Source organism: Zootoca vivipara, chromosome 12, assembly GCF_965207765.1.
Source record: "Zootoca vivipara chromosome 12, rZooViv2.hap1.1, whole genome shotgun sequence".
Lineage (NCBI taxonomy): Eukaryota > Metazoa > Chordata > Lepidosauria > Squamata > Lacertidae > Zootoca > Zootoca vivipara.
Genome location: NC_142595.1, coordinates 36,823,117 through 36,845,579, shown reverse-complemented (window position 1 = coordinate 36,845,579; position 22,463 = coordinate 36,823,117). Strand labels below are relative to the sequence as shown.

At 45.3% G+C, this 22,463-nt stretch overlaps 2 protein-coding genes across 2 annotated transcripts; both read left to right on the top strand.

The window, feature by feature from the left end:
• Positions 1–258: 258 nt before the first annotated feature.
• SACK1E (scaffolding CK1 anchoring protein E) lies at positions 259–21,868 on the top strand. The gene is made up of 6 exons (XM_035136151.3): positions 259–545; positions 1,769–4,537; positions 6,341–6,508; positions 7,133–7,257; positions 15,506–16,112; positions 21,110–21,868. Exons 2-6 carry the CDS (start codon positions 4,085–4,087, stop codon positions 21,347–21,349), a joined length of 1,593 nt encoding a protein of 530 aa, XP_034992042.1. The 5' UTR covers positions 259–545; positions 1,769–4,084; the 3' UTR covers positions 21,350–21,868.
• SPACA4 (sperm acrosome associated 4) lies at positions 10,252–10,785 on the top strand. The gene has a single exon (XM_088656380.1). The coding sequence runs from the start codon at positions 10,382–10,384 to the stop codon at positions 10,754–10,756; it is 375 nt and encodes a 124-aa protein (XP_088512506.1). The 5' UTR covers positions 10,252–10,381; the 3' UTR covers positions 10,757–10,785.
• Positions 21,869–22,463: the final 595 nt, after the last annotated feature.

Below are 22,463 nucleotides of genomic sequence, written 5' to 3'. Positions count from 1 at the left end.
TAAATGTGTATTACCACCCACACTCCAAATCATAAATGTCTGGAGACATGGGTCCAAGTGTGATCTGATCATGCAGATATCCCAAGAGCCAAGGAGAAAAGAGGGGGTGTTGCCTACACCCCTAGTCATGCAAATGAAGGGGACAACCAGAGCTCACCTCTCTCCCACCCCACCCCTGCTTGGTATGCAAGTGTCTCATTAATTAAAATTCTCTGCAGGCTGCATTGTTTGCTTATAGGGGAGGGCGATTCCTCTAAGCTACCTTGGCAGCCAGACTCCTAACAGGTGCTTTGCAAATAATCAATCCCTGGGCTTCCGGGATCGGTGAGCTGCTTCTACTCTCTCCACCTGGCAACAAGCACAGGAAGGGCAGCTGCTGAAGACAACTCCAAAAGTCGGTCTGGACAGAGAGAGAGAGGGTTGGGCATTCCATGGCTACTCTCTGACCACAGTCCTGGGTACAGCATCTCTCGCTCTCTCATGAGGAAGAGCAGTAAACAGGGGACTTAAAAGAGGATATACACCCGGAACTCCTAAGCAAGCAGGTATGTGGTGTGAAAAAGGAAGAATGAACTGGATAGTTTAGCGAGGTCTCCTAGAAGGAAGGGTGGGTGGAGAGCATGAGGTTTTTACTTATTAATCCTTGGCAAAGGAGCTGGTGTCTACTGTGTTGGTTAAGGCAAAAAACAACACCTAAGCAACCTGGGGGAGCAGCTATTAAGTTAGGTCTCATGTGTTTTTGGAGAAGGGAGATTTGATCCTACAGAATTAAGGAGAGGAACGAAGGAGGGAAGAATACAGGCTGCTGGAGGGGGAAATGATGTGACCCAGTTGTAAAATAAGTAGGGGACCCTGTACCTTTAATAGCTGTGTCAAAAGCAGAAGTTGTGTCGCTGGCCTTCTCTGCAATTGTAAAAGGCATCTACGGGTTAGAATCACAGCTCCCCCTCCCTGTCTTTCCCCATTTGCTTGGGTGGCTCTTGTGCTTTTAAAGCTGGCAGAAATTCAACAAGTTGGGCAAACTTTTCCTATCACTGCATCAGTTCCTATCACAGACATTTAGAGACAGATTACGAGGAAACTCCTGACTGAAAAGTGCGGCGGGGTGGACATGGTCCAGGATTTTCTCTGGCAATGAATGGGTGGAATGGGGTCATGATTCTAAGATGGTTTGATGGCCTTATGAATTTAAAAAAAAAAAACATCCTGACTTACGGCTCCTTAATTAATATTTATTTTATCATTACTTTCATATCACAACTTTCCTCCAAGGAGCTAAAAAGTGGGGTGCCAAGTTTTCCCCAACCTAATTTCACCCTCCCAACAACCCTGCGAGGTAGGTTAAGCTTAAAAATGGTGGCTGGCCTGGCCCCATGTCACCCAGTGAGTTTCATGGCTGAGTGGGCATTTGAACCCTGGCCTTCCAGAACGTAGCCCAGCACTCTAACCACTGCACTGTATGTTACACCCTCCTCTCTTTGTAAAGGGCCCAAGAGTCTCTGCTTCCTTTGGTTTCTATATAGCCCTCTAACTCACCATAAAGGTGGGGTTCTAAATAAACAAAGTAATATAATCTTATCTGCAATTTCCTGTGTGGCACCTAATGTACCTGGCAGGCTTGGGTTGGACAGGCAGTGAAACAGGAGTGGCTGTTTTCTCAAGGAAGTCCACCACAACCTTGTAAAGCACTATTTCCTTCACTCTTCTGGAGAAACACAAGCAGAACAATCTCATTATACTATTCCCCCACTCTTCTTGTATGCTTTAGGAACTGTGACTCCCATTCATCCAAGGAGATGCATCTGCAGCTGTGAAAGGACATCCTTCTTTAAACTGGTGCTTCCTCCTCACCTCCTTGGGAAAGCAATTCCCACCCACTGCATAACAGGAAAATCAGCCTGCAGAAGATATGTTCAGTTGTGAACCTGTCACACATTTGAATGGCTGAGATCTAAGAAGCTGAGCAGGTAAAAAGAGGACATGTGCTCCTGTTCATTGGATGAAAATCCCAGTGCTTAATCTTGAAAGCTGATTGGCTAAGAAGAATCGGCAACCTTAAACTCTTCCTTGGGTAAAAGGAGGAAAGATTTCATAATGCTAATTCACCAGTCAGCAGGGATGCACTGTACATCCTCATAGGGTAAGAACAGAATATTATTTCACTGGTTGATTGGCTGGAGAGTCTGGCTGGCATGGGATTTTAATTTCTTCTTCGTTCATTGGGTCTGCTTAAGGCACTTGTTCCAGGAACTGACGGACTGCCATTGGCCAAGGACTGTGGGAATTGCTACCTTTGGGGTGACCTGGACCCTAAAAGCTGAAACATTATTTGCTTTAGCCAAGTACTTCCCACTGCTCATTCACTTAAGGAAATACTGTAATAAAGCCAGAGACATTTCCCAGTTGTTTATTCACAGAAAATAGCAAACATCCTAACTGATAACTGGTGCAGAATATTCTCATTGCCTAAGTGGATAACTTCTGACTTCTGGCCCGTAACAGAAGATGACACTTCTCACCAGAAAAAAACTAGACCTAGAAAAGTTGGAACTCTTTTGATTAATCAATTTGAGATGTCTCTACTCTCACACACAGCCATTTTCTGCAAGTGTGGGGAAGTGTCTGCAAGTGGAAGGACGAGTAGTGGTTTTTCCAAATGAATTTCTGGGAAGAAGGTTTTGGCTTTGTGAATGTGTAGGAGGTGTATTTCCTTTTTGTAAAAAAAAACACAATAATTGTCTGAAGCTGCAAAAAAAAGAGGACAGACTGGCAGAAGACGTCAGAGAAAGAACTACTGTTCTCGAGATGTGCCTTGAAAGATTTCTTGGCGAGACAAGATAATATTGTGCCGGTTGATGCACTGTTCCACAAACTCAACAAGAGAACCTAGGAAATTTATGCTCTTGGATGCTGTTTTTTAAACCCAATAGGCTCAACCGCCAACCAGAGAGAGCCCAACTTGTATTATTCTCACTGTTCTAACCTTCTAGACTAGACCTACCTGCCCACCCAAGTGTCACACAGCTAGCAGGTTCCCTTTAGTCTTTGCCTACTAAGCAAGAGTTTCCTCCTGCCCCACATTCTGCTAATCTCATCATCCCACATAAAGATCGCAGAGTCCGGCTGCATACAAGAGAATTGATAGCTCAACTAGAGATTTGTTCCACGGGCTCTTAGTTTCGAATTAATTTCCCATAATTTCCACCAGTGGGAACGAAGACAATTCACAAACTGAAGTGCGTGACAGCTTGAATAGATTTTTATTTTTATTTGTAAAGGTGGCACAACCTTGAATTCTGATTCAAGAGGATGCTAGAGTAACAGGCAAACAGTTGAGTGGCCACCAGCTCTAGCACTGGTTAGTACAACTGGTATATGGGTACTTGTTTTGTATTTTACGGCTGTTCTCCATCCACCCCTGGACATATTTTTTGGGCAGTGATTACCAGGATAACTACTGTTACTCATACATTTGGATGTAGATCATATTGTGTTTAGGGTTAAAGGGGTTTTAGAATAAAATTATACTCTTCATGAGGCTGAGATTAGGAATCTAAGGGTGCTAACTCTATTTTGACACGTACCATGAAAACAGGTTGCCTATATGATAGTTCCCATGAATGTAAATAGAGAGCAGGTGATAAGGAGTTACGGGTGTGGCAAACTGAGATGCAGTGTCAACTTTAGGCTTATCTGGACAAGGGGTGGAAGGAGGTTGTGAGTCCTGGGATCCAGCATTAGAATAATCCAGTGTGCCATCAGGGTTTAGAAAGTGAAACTAAGGCGGTCAGGACACCTGAAAACAGTGAAACTACGGTTGAACTAGCCACTGGGGCTGTCCCATGAACAATGATCATTCTTATCTCTATGCCCTGAACAGCTCCAGAGGCTAAAATCCACAAACACAAGTTCTGTTAAAGAGGCAAGAGAAGGGCACGCTGATTCTTTTTCGACATGGCAGAAGAATTTTAAGTTAAGGATGCAAGATTATATGGCCGCATACCCAGAGGGTTTGGAAAGGCCCGCTCTGGTTACAGGGTAGAATTGTGGGTACTGTATAGTTTAATGCCCTTTCCCCAAGGCCATGGCCGGTTCCCAGGTCCTCTGCTTGGAGAGCGAAGAGCCATATGCTAAAGTAACGGAATCGAACCCTGAGTTTTATTATTGTGAGGGTCAGCGGGTAGCCCTCGAAGCGCTGCTCTCTAAAGGCGAAGAGGCCTTTAAGGAGTGTATCTCCCAGGAAAAGCTGCGCCCCTTTCTGTCAGATGGAGAGCTGCAAGAACTGAAGGCAGCTGCAGAAGACTCGCGGGCTCCCTCGCCAGGTGGAACTGGCAATGGTGGCCACGGGGGCAAGGGATCAAGCCTCAGCTACTGGCCTGGACGTTCGGACGAGCCTACTCCAGAGCTGGAGCTAGGGTGGCCGGAGAACAGCGTTTGGAAAGGGATTACTCGTGTGGAGGTCTATACCCACCCACCAGGAGAGGGAGCGCCACACATCAAGGAGCTGGTGCGAAGATACATCCAGCAAGCCAACAAGGTACTGAGGACAGGTAGCAAGCATCATTCTAAATCAGGCATCCCCAAACTTTGGCCCTCCAGATGTTTTGGACTACAATTCCCATCTTCCCCGAACACTGGTCCTGTTAGCTAGCCATCATGGGAGTTGTAGGCCAAAACATCTGGAGGGCCGCAGTTTGGGGATGCCTGTTCTAAATGTTGTGGATAGGAGGAGAATAGCCACATTAGCCAAAGGTGCATTTCTAAAACATACATTTCCACATAATTTACTCCACAACAATCCCCGCTCTCTTTCTCTTTTTATCTCTCCTCTCTCTCAAAACTGCCCCCCCTCTATTGTGAGTGTGATTTGTGATCCACAATAAAAAGGGATCAAAAACAATGGCACAAATAGTATTGGTTCCCAGTGTGCTTCAAGGAAGCTCTATCTTCGTGAAATTAAATTAAAACACCACCACTTGGGAGAACTTTTCTGCTGCAGCTCAATTGAGCAGGTGCAGACTGTGATTCTATAATCACTAACCTGGGAATAAGCAGTACTGAACTTGGTGGACTTACTTTCCAAACAGACACATACAGGATTTTGCTCTAAATTCCACTCCACTCCACTTCTAAAGAGTTTCCTCAAAACATGTTGGGAGCCATTTTTGTCTGTGCAGGGTTTTATTTATTTCTTGTCGTAATTCCTATGTCTGTGTTTCCCCCTTCGCAAAGTGGAGGGAAATTCAGAGCATTTTTACCCTAATCAATTTCCTTGGAAGTGAGAGGATGGGAGATTTATGGTGCTCTGTACTGGTGTATTTACAGATTTACAGGTTCAGCAAGTAGGACAGAGGTCAGAAGCAAACATGCAGTCCATCTTAATATTATATTGATGTCTATCTTTATGTCCCCAATCCAAATCTCAAAGTATTGCTTTTCAGCTGTACACACACACACACACGGTATCAATTTCAGTACCAACATACTACCACCCAAATAAAGAAATCTCATTAAATTAAATACAAAAATCAAATCTATACAAATTTGTACAAGGTTAAAATGGCACTTTAGTGAAAGAAACTATATTTTTGTTTTTAGATTCAAGATGGGGAACCTGTTGACCTCCAGATGGTAATGGACCACAACTCCCATCAGCCCTGGTCCTTAGCCATGTTGGCTTGGGCTGATGGAAACTGGAGTTGAAAAACACCTGAAGGGCCAGATTCCCCAACACCGTTTTAGACAATGCACATATAGGTTGCAGCAGGCACTGTCTTAAAAGAGGTATTCTCTCCTGTGTGAGAGTGAAGAGGGGAATGTTTTCTAATGTATACATCTGATCGATCAATCACTTAAGGCAGGCATCCCCAAACTGCAGCCCTCCAGATGTTTTGGCCTACAACTCCCATGATCCCTAGCTAACAGGACCAGTGGTCGGGGAAGATGGGAATTGTAGTCCAAAACATCTGGAGGGCCGAAGTTTGGGGATGCCTGACTTAAGGGTTGCAACACCAGTATAAATGGACATAACTTGCACTCCAGATGCTTGAATTAACCATTTCCTTTGTAAGCCCGCCTTGGAAAGAAATCTCAAATTTCCTTATTCGGCAAGCAACCAGAGGGGAGGGGGCTCACGAGGGAGGGGGAAGGCTCAGAACAAAAGCCAGTGATATATTTGCTCATTCAACAGTAAGGATGCAAATCGAGTCACTGTGCATACAATGCACACACACCTGACTTGGCGCTCATCACTGTTGATATTTAATTCTGAAAGCAAAATTGCACGACTTCTGTCTACCGGTAGTTATATATCCCACAAGCCAAACTGTTTGTCCTCCAGGTGATTGCCATTGCCATGGATGTTTTCACGGACCCTGACATCCTCTTAGATCTGTATGATGCAGCACTCAGGCGCCGAGTCCCCGTCTACATTATTCTCAGCAGACAGCATCTTGCCTCCTTCCTCACCATGGCTGAGAAAACGTGCCTTAATGTCCGTCACACAGAGGTGAGATGGGGAGGGCTTTGGTTCTGTGCAGGTCTCTCCACCCCCAGAGGCAGAGGCAGCTGCATCTCAGTCAACTCTTACCTTGTGTGCTTTCCAAAAAACAAGGAATCACCTGCAGACTTTGCTAAAATAATAGGGGCAAAGGTTGGTTTGTGGCGCCTTTTGAATGAGGTCCCCAAGGAGGTGCATCAGAAGGGACACCTCCATTATTATTACTCTTTAGATCAGGCACCCCCAGACTTCGGCCCTCCAGATGTTTTGGCCTACAACTCCCATGATTCCTAGCTAAGAGGACCAGTGGTCAGGGATGATGGGAATTGTAGTCCAAAACATCTGGAGGGCCGAAGTCTGGGGATGTCTGCTTTAGATATACAGTGCAAACCTGTATAGTCTACTCAGAAGTAACTGGGTCCAGGTAGGTAACTGGGTCCAGGATTGCAGCCTCAAAAGAAGAAGAAGCAGCAGCAATGCGGGTATTTTTTAATTGGTTTGGGGGGAATTCTAGGACCAGTTCCTTACTCAAGTTGGGTTTTTGTAAGTGGCATGCAGGCGTTCCTTTTGCCCAGAAGTAGTGCAGGGCAAATGTAGTAGCCCTTTCTATATAATTGTTCAACCCCTTTTTAGAATCTGAGAGTCCGAGTCATCCGGGGTTGCACTTTTCAAAGCAGACAGCAGAAGCAGGTCACAGGGACCGTGAAGGAGAAATTTGTCCTGGTTGACGGGGAAGTCGTGATCACTGGCAGCTACAGGTAAGGAGTTCTCCTTACCTCTTTTTAAAGAGCATTTTTGCAGTGCGTGAGCTGCTGCAAATGGAGCAAAGCTTTAAAGAGTCGTACCTGCCCTCTTTAATTCTCAGAGTGCCTCTGGACCCATGAGGGGGACAGAGGCACTTTGGAGAAGGGATGGGGGCGGGGATTTGATTCAGTTTGCATTGAAAGTCAAAGTTATCTAATTTGCCCTTTCCAAAACATGTGAACCAAACACAGGCAAGCCTTCAAAATTCACACTCCTCTGAATGTATACAAAATTGCATATTGTACTGCAAAGTGTGTAGATAAATGCAGGCATTTGGGGAAATCAGATATAAAAATGCATTACGTTAGGCAAAACCTTTTTTTTTTGCAAAAAATGTGTACATCAGGCAAAATTGCATACAAAAATGTGTATATTAGGATAAATTTGCACTTAAATTCTAACAAATCTTCATGAGAACTTTAATAATAATAAACATTATAATAAACATAATAAAAACAAACATCAACAACAACTGTTGTAAACTAAGAGACTGACAGATTCACCCATCCCTACTCTGAATAGCTAAAGATGGCAGCTGCGACTGTTTAGAGCTTTGCTCCATTTGCAGAAGTGAGCCTGCTGTAGAAAATGCATGGAGGGGACTTGAAGGCTACTTTGGCACTGTTGCTTGGGAAAGTGAAGGGGCTGCAAGGTCCTGCACCTGTGCCTGGTGGTTTGGCCTTAGTGGCTGTACTGGAGAAAGTGTCCCCATCATGCCTCTGGAGTGAGGAACCTTTGCCCCTCTGGAAGTTCCTGAACTACTGCTCCATGGATTATGCTTGCTAAGGCTGATGGGAGTTGTATGTGAAGGGCCAAAGGTTTCCTACACCTGCTCTGAGTGTATCACTCCAAAACTGGAAGCTGCCTGATCAGGACCATGTTTTGGCTTTCGAGTTAAGGGGACCCACAGAGTACGGCTTGTCCATGGGCCCTTAAAAATCTGGAGCTGGCATGGATGTTGCACCCTCCCCCATTTCTTTCCTGGAACAATTGCATCTCATTCTATTTTCATGCTATATACTCAGCTCCTGATCAGCCTGCCCTCCCCCTATAATTACTCACAGTGAAGACTGCCAGACTCGGTAGAAAACTAGAGTTAGCACCTTTTGTAGAGGCAGCCTCTGTGTCTTTAACAAGCCACATGACAGGCAAGAATACAACAAGCGATGATTTTTGACAGCACACTGCTGGGGAACGCTGCCTCTGTTCCGTTTCTGCCTGTCATACATATGTTGAATGTGTTAAACTCTTTGCATGGCAGAAAAGATGGCAACCCATATAGGAGATGGATCTCTGTGACTACAAACCTCCCACACAAGGGGTTGATGCATGTCTTGGGGCACGAAATACCTGCCACCAACAAAGCGTCCTTCTCCCAGGGACTTCAAGTTACATCATGTGATTGTTTGTTTCAGTGCAACTTTAGTATTTGTTTTGATGTGACTGGAAATACGGCCTTTTCTGCTTTAGTTCTCGGTTGTCAGCAGAGAGAGCCTGTGACGGTGCTGAAATTCAGCTGGATTTTGGCCAGGGATTTGGGATTATTACTTGACAGAACTCCTTCCTAATTGGTTCCAGGACTTACTGGCATCCATTAGCAGATTTCCTAGAGAGTGACAACTCAGCCATAGTTCAATCTTTAGTTTCAGCAGAAACTGGTTCATTTCCTAGTTTCTTCCACATTCCACTCAGCTCTAAACCACAGATGGTGCTTATTTACCCTAAGAGCCCAGGAATTAAGGCACTGTACCTCATTTCTCAAGGACATAATCCAGATTCCACCCAACAGTGGTGGCTGCTGCCCACTGGAGCTGGTTGCGCAGAAGGCAAGGAGGCCAACAGCAGGTGGCGGCAGAGCCAGCAACAAGCAGAGCGAAATGATTCTAGCTTTGCTGAATTTAGATAAAAACTAAAGAGGAGGAAGCTGACAGTCAGGAGTTGTCTGGGGTTGTTGTATATAGGCAGGCAGGCAGCAGGGAACTGGCTGAGGGGAGGATGAGGTTGGTGAGGCAGTACGTCATTTGCCCTACACTGCTGCCGGTCTTCTGTGTATGGTGATACTTCCGCAATGTGTTGTTGTTCTCCTTCCTTCTGTAACGTCATCAAAGTGATGTCACCACCTATGACCTCAAGAGGCTTAAACTGGAAGTCCTCAATGGAATCTGCCAATGAGCTTTTGACATCCATTGTGATGCTGTTGCTTAAGCAGCCATCAAATTCTGCTAGGCTGATGACCAAGGCTCATTCTATCCCTTGAGTGGGTCAGAGTTGCAGGGCTGGTGATTTATTGGTACCACGAGCTTCATAGACAGAGAAACACAAGAGTTAGGACCTGGTTTTGGAGGTTTGTGTACTGAGTTAGTGAAGCTCAAGAAACCCAGCTGACACTGACTTTCTGGGGACCCCATGCAGATCAAGCAAAATATTTGTTTTGAAGCTGCAGGGCATGGAATATCTCCACTGGAGGCCAGGCAGTCCTAAGGACTTTTGAGTTATGAGTTCATCAGTGAGGACTTACATTTCTGGAACTAGGAGATCTAAAGCTGTCTCTGTGATTTGCTCCTGGAAAGAAAGCTGCTACTTGGGAAGCACAGACTGATCTGACATTCTAGCTCATTTCCAAAGCTAAGTATCCTTTCTCTATGTAAGATTCTTGTATCTCAAGAAAAGCCAGGTCTACAAAATGTAAGGAATCTGGTTTAGTGGTGAATAAAGTCAAGCTGGGTAGTACTATTGGTTTTTTGAAAACCACATGGTAGAGGAAACCCGGGTTAAGAGCTTCCTTTGAAAGAAGCGAAAGCTGGGGTCCAACCTGTTGAAAAAACAAGTTTCTGCGTTTCAGAAAACCTGCAGCCACCAGTTGAGATTTTTTCCCCCCCTTTTCTGGGACCAGGAAATCAAGACTATTCATTTTACTGGAGAGCATAAAACAAGACAACTCTACTTCTGAATTCTCTGAAGTCACAAATAAGAGAGGCTGAAAAATAAAATAAATCAGCTGGTGGAGAGGATTTTAGAAGGTCACGAGCATCTTCATTTCTGTTACTTAGGAAAGAACTTTTTCTCAAGCAGCAAGTGATGAAGCATCTAATGCACATGGGCCTTTTATATCTTCTGGTCTGTGTGCTGCCCTCTGTATTTTCCAAAGAATGCTACTTTTGTGACATCACTGCCTCGACCAAATGCCCAGCCACCAAGATGAGTTGTGCCGAAGATGAAGACTGCTTTGTGGGTCAAGGAGCTGCTTTGGGTGTATCGCTGATCCAAAACAAGGGTTGCACTCGCTCCATCAACTGTGGCAAAGAGCAACCTGTCGCCCACATGGGGGTAACCTACAGTTTAGTCACCAACTGCTGCCAGGGGAATTTGTGCAATGCAGCCCAGTTCCTGAAAGGCCCCCCTCTCTTCCTCCACCTTGCCCTCCCCAGCATTCTTGTGCTGGGTCTCCTCTGACTTTGCAAGCAATAAAATCCTTCACACGCTTTTGAATGTGGAGTCCTCCTTGTTGCCTGTGGTATGGTGGTGCGTCCCAACCCAGAAACGACTGCATCTAGGCAGTTGTGTGAAAAATAACGGCATATCTCACACTGCTCCCTTACGCGAATAATTCAGCAGCACTATTGGGATGCCGAAAAGAGTTACCCGAGGATTCTCTAGCACAGGACAATCCATCCTGAACGTGTAGATACCGTGTTTCTCATATTATAAGACATGTCTTATATTTATTTTTTCCTCAAAAAAACACACTATGGCTTATTTTCAAGGGATGTCTTATTTTTTTCCTCCTCCTCCTGCCGCAGCCGGCATTGCTGCTGCGCCTATCACTATGTCTTATTTTCGGGGTATGGCTTATATTCATTGAATGCTTAAAAATCCTGCTATGGCTTATTTTATGGGTATGTCTTAAAATATGAGAAACAGGGTACCATGTTTATGGCTCGGTCCTCTGTGTCCATTAAGACATCACAGTTTGTTCCCTGTGGTGGCTGCAGCAGATTGCTGTGTGGAACGATGCCACCTCTGCAGTCTCCCAAGTTCAGGCACAATTTCTCCTCGTCGCTTTTTGATGGCAATGAATCACGCAGCCTGCAACAATCCTAATTCTCTGCCTCCCAGAGTTTGCCTTGGTGGGTTTATCCTCTGCCCTACCAGCTGCACGCTTCTTCCTCCCTGGGTTCAGTTCTGCACTCTGAACCTCTTTGTATGCAGCCTTCCGTGAGGGTCTGATTGAGCGTCTGCACATCTCACGAGAAGGAGGAAGTCCCTTGCTTTTTAGAATACATGGGATTGGAGTACCGCATGGGGCAGGGTCTCTCAGAGACATATATGTGTGCAACTCTAATTCTTATGTGAGCAGATGGCAAGACAACAGTGAAAAGCTTGCCGTTTCCCAAAAATAAAAATACAAAAACAACAATACGAAAACAAAGCAAAACAAATTGACTTCCCTCTAGTCCAGGCATCCCCAAACTGCGGCCCTCCAGATGTTTTGGGCTACAACTCCCATGATCCCTAGCTAACAGGACCAGTGGTCGGGGAAGATGGGAATTGCAGTCCAAAACATCTGGACGGCCAAAGTTTGGGGATGCCTGAACTAGTCCCTTCCCTGGTTCCATTATTTGTCAACATGCTGCATGTCCATTACTGTATTATAACATATTTAAATCACTATTATCCATTCATTGTAAAATTACAAGTACTTTAAAAACCCTGCTAATGTATTAACGGGTTTACAATGCTTCTGTATATATCCAATAAACTAAAGAAGATTGGCAAGTTAAATTAATGGAATATGCTGAAATGGCAAAACGGACAATGACATTAAGAAGCAGAGACGGCAATGAATTGAAAAGTTTGCCTTATAAACACGTCCAGCCCATTGGTTCACCCAGCTCAGCTGCTTTACAGCATTTCAAGCACAAGACTTTTCTATCACTTGCTACCTCATTCTTCAAACAGATATACTGAAGCTGGCCAAACAGGACTTCTGCTTGCTGTTTCTGATAAATTGAATGTTCTCGTCCAAAAATTTTACCTGTGCTGAAGGAAATTTCCTTCAATCTCTGGGCACAACTGGATTATACTAAGAAAACACAAAACACACAACTGCATTTTACGTTGGCCCCTGTAACACACATGGGTCCACTCCACATGAACACCTCAGAATTGAGGATAAAGTTTTGGGTGCGCATCAGGGAGCACTGCACACAATACACCCTTTGGAAAATTACTTGAGATGCGAATATAAGTGTGAAAGGCCAGGATCAAGTTACACAGAAAAGGTGCAGAGTCCCCACCCCATTTCATGGGCAGTTTAACAATGAGTTGGATAAACAATGAGATGCCTGGTTGGTTTTTAGTTAATCCTCCCTAAGGACCAAAGAAGAGCCTTCCCGGATCAGACGAAAGGTGTGTCTGATCTCACATCCCTTTTCCCACAGTGGCAAGTCAAACCCTTCTGGGAAGCCTGGCAACACAGTATGAAGGCTACAGACCTCACCTGTTTCCCCGCAAACAGATTGAAAGGCATACTTCCTCTGAACATGGAGGTTCTATTCAGCTATGACTGCTAATAATTTTGGTAGACTTTTTCTCCATGAACTTATCAAATGCAGGGTGGCGAAGCAGTGACCTTCCAAACTGTTGCTGGTCCACAATTCCTGGATTTTTTGGGTGGCCACAGTGAGAACTGGATGCTGGACCAGATGGGCCATTGGCCCATTGGCTCTTTCTATGTTCCCATCATCCTGGACCATTGGCCATTTGGGCTGAGGCTGATGGGACTTTGAGTCCAACAATATCTGGAGGGCCACAGGGCTGTGCTTTGTTTTAAAGCCATCTGAGCTAATAGCCATCACTGAATGGCACTGAATTCTACAAATTAATTGTGCATTGGGTGAAGACATACTTTTCATGTCCCGTTGCAGTTTTATTATATATACGGTATATTGGAGAGCTTTCAATTCTGAGGTTGCTGGTACAGGCCAGAAACTGTTTTCTCACGTTATAGAGTGGTGTCAGGGGAGGTGCTAGCATCTTCCTATCCCTTGCAAGTGTTCTGGGCCTAGATACAAAAGACCTTTCGCTTCATAAATTTGCTACAGGGCGATGACAGGCATGTGCAAAGTCAAGCACCTCTTGAATCCAGTCAGCTATCGGGCAACTTTTGCCAACATCCCGGTACTACACATTCCCAGGTGGCTGCATGGAACACAGTAAAATAATTGGCCTGTGTACTTTCTACAGGGTTTTTAAGCATGCTACAGTATCAAACAGCCCTGCCCCATTGATCTGTTTGCCCCACATATAAAAGTGGCCAACATCCAGATTATCTTCACTACAAACTTCAACTGGCTGAACAGTCATTAGTTCTCCTTGAGGAACTGTAAGGCATTGGGGTGGAGATTTTCGGCACCTTCAAACTACAATACCCGGAATTCTGTGGGGCAAGCTATGAGAGTTAAACTGGCATGAAACTGAGAAATCCTGAGATGTAGATTTGCCCTTAGGGCACCTCTAGTTTGGTCACATGTCACCAAAAAAAGAGAAAATGCAACACTAAAAAAGAAAGCATATCATATGCAAATGTATAAATTTAGATGCAAATTTAGAAATAATTACCATAATTAAGACAAAAATACAGTGGTACCTTGGTTTACGAACTCAATCTGTTCTGAAGTCCATTCTTAAACCAAAGCATTCTTAAACCAAGGTGTGTTTTCCCATAGCAGCGGGGTACTATGGAACACTCTCAAAAGGAAGCAGAACACGTTCTGCTTTCAATCTGCTTTCAAGTTCACAAACTAAAACACCTACTTCCGGGTTTGCAGCATTCTTAATCCAAGTTGTTCATAAACTACCGTAAGCTGTTCTTAAACCAAGGTACCACTGTACAACACATCTCCTTGTAGTAGGGACTGAGCAGGGTTGCTAACTGTGGATGAAAAACTCCAAGGCCCCTCATGCTCTCCCTTCTTATGGTTCTTTCTTCTTAAACCAGACTTGCATCAGACAGCATTTCAAGCAGGGGACTCTCCTCTGTACACAGCAGGGCACAGAGCCACCCTAGCTTCCAGACTGAACTCAAGTAGCCCCAGGGGTCTGTCCAAGCCGCAAGTCTCTTGTGCTGAGGTCTGGCTTTCCTGGCCCATTCCCCTTTCTACCTGCCCTCTTGATTTGCCCAGAGGCATTCATTTTAGTTGCAGTAGAGTCATACCTCGGGTTGCATTCGCTGCGGGTTGCGTACTTTCAAGTTAAGTGTTTACTTCTGGGTTCCGCCGTGCGCACATACGCAGAAGCGCTCTATCAGTGCTTCGCACATGCGCTAAAGCGCTGCTCAGGTTGAGTACTTTTTGGGGTGCGAACGGCACCCCGGAACAGATTGTGTACTCAACCCGAGGTACCACTGTACATACAGAAGCAACCCTCTTGCCAATAGATTGCAGGTAAGGCCAAGCATTCAGTGCACGCACTGAGGCCAGAAAATCATGTTGCTAGCCCATAGCTCAGACAGCCAGAGCGTGTTTTTCTCCCTCTCAAAGACAGCCTAAATTACCATATATAAATTAGCACACGCAAATTTGCATCAGAGACCTGTTTCCCAGGTCTTTCAAGGACCTAGAAATGTCACTGTTGAGCTCCACATGAATACAAAGTAAGCATGGCTTGTCCATTATTGTGTCATTGGAATCTTGGCTTTTTGGATTTTCTTATACTGTATTCATGATTCCACACAAAGAGAAGGTAGTTGCCCAAAATGTACATGATCAGTGTTTGAAACTCCCGTTCTAGGCGCATTTTGTGACAGGGAATTACATTAGCGTGAGCAATTTCTGCACCTAAGATTTCAAATTAAAACTGCCAAGTGGAAGGAAAGGAGAACCTTTTTCTGCCTCTCCACTTCCAGCTACTCTCTAAAGACTGGAGAAAAGACCCTCTTAAGAATATTAGAGGGGTGGGCAGGGGAAGGACTGGAGCATGTGAAAAATGAACATATTTTAGCTGTTCATTCATTTTCAGCTTAGTATTCTTGTTATAAAAAGGGGCTCCTAGACATTCCATTGTTGTGCCCATAACCTAGTTTTAAGGGGCCATTTAGCTCCAAGCTTTCATATCTCAGTTTCTAACACTGCACATGATCCATGGCTAAAACCCCTTTCCCATCTCTCCCCCCCCACCCCCAAACTCCTTTCTTCTCAACAGCTTCACGTGGACAGACGCTCGCTTGAACCGCCAGCTGGTCACTCAGCTTACAGGAGAAGTGACAGGGGCATTTGACCGGGAGTTCCGCATCTTATATGCTGCCTCTGGTCCCCTGCCAGCCCTAGAAATTTCACCTAGACTCCAGCCTGCTTCGAGCCTGGTTCCATTACCAAGTACCAATGGGCCAGATATCACTCCGTACGTCAGTGTCCTGGATGGGGTGCAGCTGTCCAACCGCATTGCAGAGCGACGCTCTGTGGCCCCTCAACCCGTGGCCAAGAGCCATGCTGGAGAGTGGGAGTTAGTATTAGCCTCCCCTGCTACGGCGGAAGACCCTGTGCTACCCACCCCACCCCCAGAGGTGTCTATTCGAAACAGACTGGCAGCATGGCGTGGCACAGACCTTTCAGGAGGGGGCTTGCACGGATCCCCCGATGGGCAGAATGCTCTTAGCGATATATTTAGGAGCGTACAGCGGACTCGGCTTTCAGCAGCCAAGACCACAGGGGCTCGCGCTAGTAAGTCCCTGTGGGACCTCAGCCAGCTCTCCGGAACCAGCACAACAGGAAGGGGATGGAATGGAATAGACTCAGCAGAAGAAGCTAAGGTAAGCACCACCTATATTTTCCAACTCTAGGACCTGGTACATTCTAGAGTGGCCACATATCTTGGGAGGGAAACCCTGCCAATTCTATAAAGCTGTCCATTATACTGTTACACGCTACCCCAATTGGCCAGTGGCAAGAAACTCCGCGGGCTGCAAGCGCTTTCCCCAGGCTTCAGTTTCCTTTGAATGGAGGTTGGGAGAGACTATGGTGTCTTTAGGATATGTGGTTTTATTTACACATATATAGAACCTGAGCAAAGGATGGAGGGGCTCTCAGAACCCACACTCCAACAGATCCTGCTTCTCCTTTAGGTTAGTAGGGAAACCAAGCCCAGCATAGAGCAGTCTTGTGTCTGTATTCCCAGCTCCTAGCATCAGCCCAACCACACAACAACAACCGCTCTCTCATACACAGAAAAGGGCCACCCATTTGTCTCTATGGTAACAGCAGCAACAACTACTACAACAACAATTTTATTATTTATACCCTGCCCATCTGGCTAGGTTTCCCCAGCCGCTCTGGGCGGCTTACAGAATATATAAGCATCAAACATTATAAACAGAGCACTGTAGCCATGTGAGAGGGGCCTCATAGCTGACTGGGGATTTGAAGCCAGGTCTCTCTGTCCGATCCTCTGTCCGCTTCACCACACCATTTCTCCACTGGAAACAAGACAGAAACAAGACAGGAGATTAGGGTTCTTTGGGAAGTGGATGTCCTGTGCATTAGAGGAAAGGATCCTGGGGACCCTCTTAAAATAAAAACACCAGAAGTGTATCCTAGAACCTTTGAATAAGAAGAGGGTGTTTCTAGGCATGTGCAGAGTGTGTTTATTTTATCATTGCATATCATCAGCCAGCCTTCCTTTGTGTAAGATTAGGGGTCAAGGCTTTCCACACTTGAGCCTTCTCATCTTAGAAACTGAACACTGCACAGCCCCATTTAGTACATATGCTCCAAACCGATTATTTCCAAGTTCCTTTCCTAAGAACCCAGTCTCCATCCCACAGTATACCTGATTCTCAACTACACCATCTTTCCCGTTCTGTGTCCCAAGAGATATCTGAAGTGTAGTCCACATTTGATAGCAGGCACTGTCATTGCTTAAGGCCCCACAGTGCAGTATTATTGCATTGTGCTGTACATTCTCCACCACCTGTCCTCTTGATGGCTGGACAGGCTTTGTGCCCCCCGCCCCCCCACCCCCCTAATAAAAATCTGCCTTGCCTAGGTGGCACTTGAAACAAGAGGGCTGGCATGCGATTCACAAGTAGGTATCCCAGACTAACACATCAAGTAGTATTGTTTATAAACTGCATTTATATCCCACTTCTTTTTCAAAGGGTAACTTAGGCTGAGAGGCAGTGACCAGCCCAAGGTCGCCCAAGTGAGCTTCACAGCCAAGTGAACTCTAGTCTCCCAGGTCCTAGTCCAACACTTTAACCACTATACCACACTGGTAGGCTTGTATGCCTACTCAAAAAGGGATTGCCTTGAGTTGCCCCCCCCCCCCCATCTTTCAGATTAAGAGACTGGAGCTCTTCCTTGTAAGCAGATCTACTCCTAAAGCAGCGTTGGGTAAGAAGCCACAGTAATTAGGCAGGTGCTTGATCCCTCTTGCATGTTGCTTGACAAGAAAGGGGGGGGGAATACAAGAGGGCAATGAGGCTGGTGGCAGCCCAAGTCCATTTCAGCCAGATCCTTTTTTCCGGCAGACCTATTTTTAGATGTCGTAACAAACTTCTCTGTTGCCACATGCATTTCATGACTTTTTACTGTGAGTAACATTCACATTCCTTTCAGAACCCAGCCTGGCCAGTGACTGGCTCTCAGCAGCAGGAACAAGAGGGCAGTACATACAATAGCTGCTATGGTCTTCGTTCTAGCTGGCCCTCTAAATGCATGTTTGTGTCTACAGCAGCATTACATGGCAGAGAGGCATCTCTGGGGGAGCGACTTGGTGGGGTTGGTGCCAGGGGAACTTAGCCCTTTCCCCCCTACCTTGTTGATTATCCTGAGTCTCTTCTTCCTGTTTTCTCCAGATCTATTCTAAGTTTGGGGATAAACGCAGCTGTGGGGAGGGGGGAATAACCTGGGGGAGGGGTTGTGGGGGGGGGAAGGATTAAGCACCTTTCTCTTACCTGCCCATTTGTCTCTGCAACCCCCACCCGCACCAGACAATTATATGCTTGCAGGTCTGCCTGCAAGACTTTCACTCAGGGCCAACACAACAAAACCCAGACACCCGTCCCTCATGTTATCAGCCACTGTGGAAAGATGCAGGAATCAATTTCCAGAGGGAAATTTGGTTTTCCCTCCGCAGTGTTTCTTTCTGTGAGAGAAAACACATTTGCTTTTCAAGACATTCCTTTTGCTTTGCAGTCTAAACTCCGACTCCCTTGCGAATCAACATTTCGGTAGTAATTTAGGTTTCCATGGGAACAAAAGAATTCAATATTCTCTGATCCTGGTTTGTGCTGCAGGAGGTCAAAGTGTACATTTCTGTAAATCCACGCCCTGAAAAAAGCCGTGATGATTGCTTCTAGTCCCTTTGGGGACTCGAACACTGTTTTCCCCATTAAGTCTGGATGGTTTTAAAACAAAAAAAAAGTTTTTGTTCTCCATCAATTCCAGATGTTTTGTTCTCCATCAATTCCAGCACTCAACATTCCCTCAGACATTCTAGTTCCTACAGAAACCAGTTCCTGATCTTGAGTCCTTGTTAGTGTGGGAACCAACTTGTTCTGTCCCACCCTGCAATACCCCCCCCCAAGCTTCCCATGGCTGGGCAGTATCAATATTTTGATTTCCAAAGGAGTGTTGAATATATAAATTTAAAGGTACCAAATAAGGTTGAAAAATTATAAATAATACTGTTCCCTTAAAACAAAGCAAACCCAGTCATTTCATTTACAGGATAGGGAGGATATCAATTCCCCTACATGAGAGCATTTTCATGTTGTCAGAACACCCCTGAGGTGTTCTGACAACATTTTTCTTTGCCACAGAAAAATAAATTATATATGTCCCCACTTCCTAACCAAAATTAAGTTTCTGAAGAGGCCAGCGACCCAGTAGGTACCGTACTTGGTGATTGTGGAAGGACAGAGCCAGGGTGCTTGAAAACGGCCCTAAAAGGTTATGACTTCCCCAAGCCTCTGGCTGAGATGGGACTTTGTCCTTAGCATTATAGCATTTCCAAGTGTTCAAAGCATGTCACAGACATTTCTGTAATCATTACAATGGCCCTGAAATGATGGGCCAGTAGCATCCTTAGATTGAGTGGGGTTTGGCCAGAGCCATTTGATGAGGCCATATTGGAAAGTGGGGGCTTCCCAAATCATAGCTCAACCTCTGCACCACAACTCCAGGCCCCAGGAAGGGCAGCTGTTTTATCTGACAGACTTCGTGACTTTAACAGCTGACCAACAGGTGGTAGAAACCAGGTGTGATGTTGCTTTAATTAACAATGCTTGGCCCGGTAAAAATGTGGCAACCTTGATTTCAGTCCCACACGGAGACCAAACACTAGCTCTTAGCACTTTCTGGTGGCCAGAGAAGTGGCAGGTATCATCTCGATACTATTAAAGGAGGAAGAGTGGCAAACAGACTAATCTGACCCACAAACCTCGCTGAAAAGGAAATGCCTGGTTATTATAGGATGACAGATTATACTCCATAATGAGAGCAATGGGTAATGGGAATCATGGGTATTTTCTGCCTTGAGTACTAAATTGTGTTGAGCAGACCCTGCTGGTGGTACCCAGACCTCAACTCCTATGTCCCTGTTTTCATAGGGTGCCTGGTTGACACTGGCAACAGCTGGGCACACAACAGGAGGCAGGTCCTGGAGCAGAAGATTCGGGGAAGCATTAGGCCTACCTCTGGAGTTTTTTTTTGACAAATTGGATTGATATAAACTCTGCCTCCTTTGGCCTTGAGCTTGGGTGAACTGCTGTAGACAGCACCTTCGGTCAATATTGATCAAGGCTACACCTATGATAGGGAGGGAGAACTCTAGAATGACGAGCCTTAGAAGCATGACGGTCTCTCTGTACTTATCAGCTAGGTTCCTCCCTCCTGAATGTTTTTATGCAAGGCAGCCAGCCATTGAACTGGTAAGGCTTTCCCCATGCCTTGTGCCAGGAACTGTTAAGGCACAGCCACCTTGTCTGGGAAAAAAAAAGAAGTTGCTCTCCTCCACTTGAACTTCACATTATTTGTAGATATGGTTCTTTTAGGTGCACTAGTATGTTTGAGGTTATGCTTTTATAATGTTACATCTTGTAACGTTAATAGCTTTAATATTAAATGCTGCTTTGGAGAGAGAATCATGAAAGGAGCATAACCATATTGAAACTACGAATTTAGCCTCCTCATTCCCCCTGGCTTCCTCGTCTACCACAAATTCGCTTCCTCTTTCCTGCAGCTATTGAGCCTAGCAGTCCCCACAGGGAATCTAGGAACATCAACACCATAAATGTTAGAACTCTGCCTCAAATGCAGGATTCTCATAGACAGTGATTAGATTTCTAAGTAGAGAAGAGTTAGGATTTAACCATACCTGGAAGCCGAACAGGGTGAAGCAGAAGCCCTGCCCCTTAACTAGGATCTGTAGATGCAGATGGTAGTGGGAGAAATGACTTTGTACATGCTCAGAAGCTGCATGTTTCTACTACTTCACATAGTTCAGAACAGACATGGGGGTGGAGGGAGTCCTTGGCGAGACCTGGTTGTAATTCATGTGGGTTGCTGAGATGATCATTTCATTTTTATCAGCAAGTATATTTTTGATGGTTGTGGAGAGCAACATGAAAAAAACCTAGGCCATGTTGCAGACCCAGGTTCTCTTAACAATAAGAACTAAAAATCTATGTCTGAAGAGGAGTTCTACAATGCATGGCAGGTACTACCTATTTTACTTGTACATGAGCTTGTGCATACAACATCACACTGGTTCTTAAGTCTGAGGTGTTGTTTTTTCCAACCTTTCCAGAAATGGGGTTACCAGGACACACCAGCAAGAGAGCTGATGAAACAGCGAGGGACTGGCTATGCCCCAGAAGAACCAAGGATGCCCGTTTACCTGGCACCTGGGCGTATGACCCCTTCCTCTGGCTACTTGCCTCTAGGAAGACTACAAGGACAGCTGTATCATAATCCTGCCAGCACAGGTCTATCCCGGGCTTGGCCACACTCAGGACAACTCCAGTACAGTCATCAGCTACGATACTGAAACCTCTCTGAAAATCTCAAGGCAGGGAAAAAAACACTGGGAGGATAAACTGGAACAGACTGGAATATTTCCTAGAGGAACAACAGTTTATAGAGAGATTATTCATGCGACAGGACAGAATAATGAGGGATGGCTATAAGACCGTGGTTTCTAGCTTTTAATAAAATATACTGGGAGACTTTTCTATCTGATGAACACCCACCCCAGTGAACTGCAGAATGAGATCCTGAACTGTGACAAGCATGTTTTAGTGAGATTTTAAGTTTCGTCTGCCAATGAGGGAAGCCAAACACTTTCCCTTCAATGCAACTACACTAGAGCAAGTTTGTGTAGGATGAACTGGGAACAAGCAGGAGGTTTGTAAACTTAACACTGATGAGCTGCTCAAGGGATGCTGGGTGCAGCTACTGAGATACTAAATAATATATAAAGGATTATACTAGCAGAAAACTGGAATTACATTTCCCCAGCCCTCAAATCAATGTTTGTAAAAATAGAAGCCATTCATACGGAACGGTTCATGCTGTGTTTTCTTTCTTTCTTAAATTGAACCATAGACACTAGGTTGTATTACAAAAAATCTCCCTCCACGATCAAAATACAGTATTTCGGCACTGGATCAAAGCAGCCTGCAGAAGATGCTTTGACGTTTAAGAGATTAGACCAGGCATCCCCAAACTTCGGCCCTCCAGATGTTTTGGACTACAATTCCCATCTTCCCTGAACACTGGTCCTGTTAGCTAGGGATAATGGGAGTTGTAGGCCAAAACATCTGGAGGGCTGCAGTTTGGGGATGCCTGGATTAGACTAATTGCACTGAACCCACTGGTTTAGTAAAGGGAAGAATTTAGAAAGGAAGAGTGGCTGTTCCAAGGTTTATACACACCCAGAGGTTTTGACCTAGGGCAGATGATAAACAGCATGCAAAAGACATCTTCTGTAAAGTAAAGTAAGGCAGGGAAATCCTTCCCTCATTGGATCTAGAAAAAGGAAATGGAAATTAAAAGAGGGAACTGGAAAGAGATTCATACGTGCCTGAACCTAAGCTACAAAAAGGGAGGACAGGCACAACCCAGATGATTTATTGAAGGCCGGTCCATCTGTGACTATTACC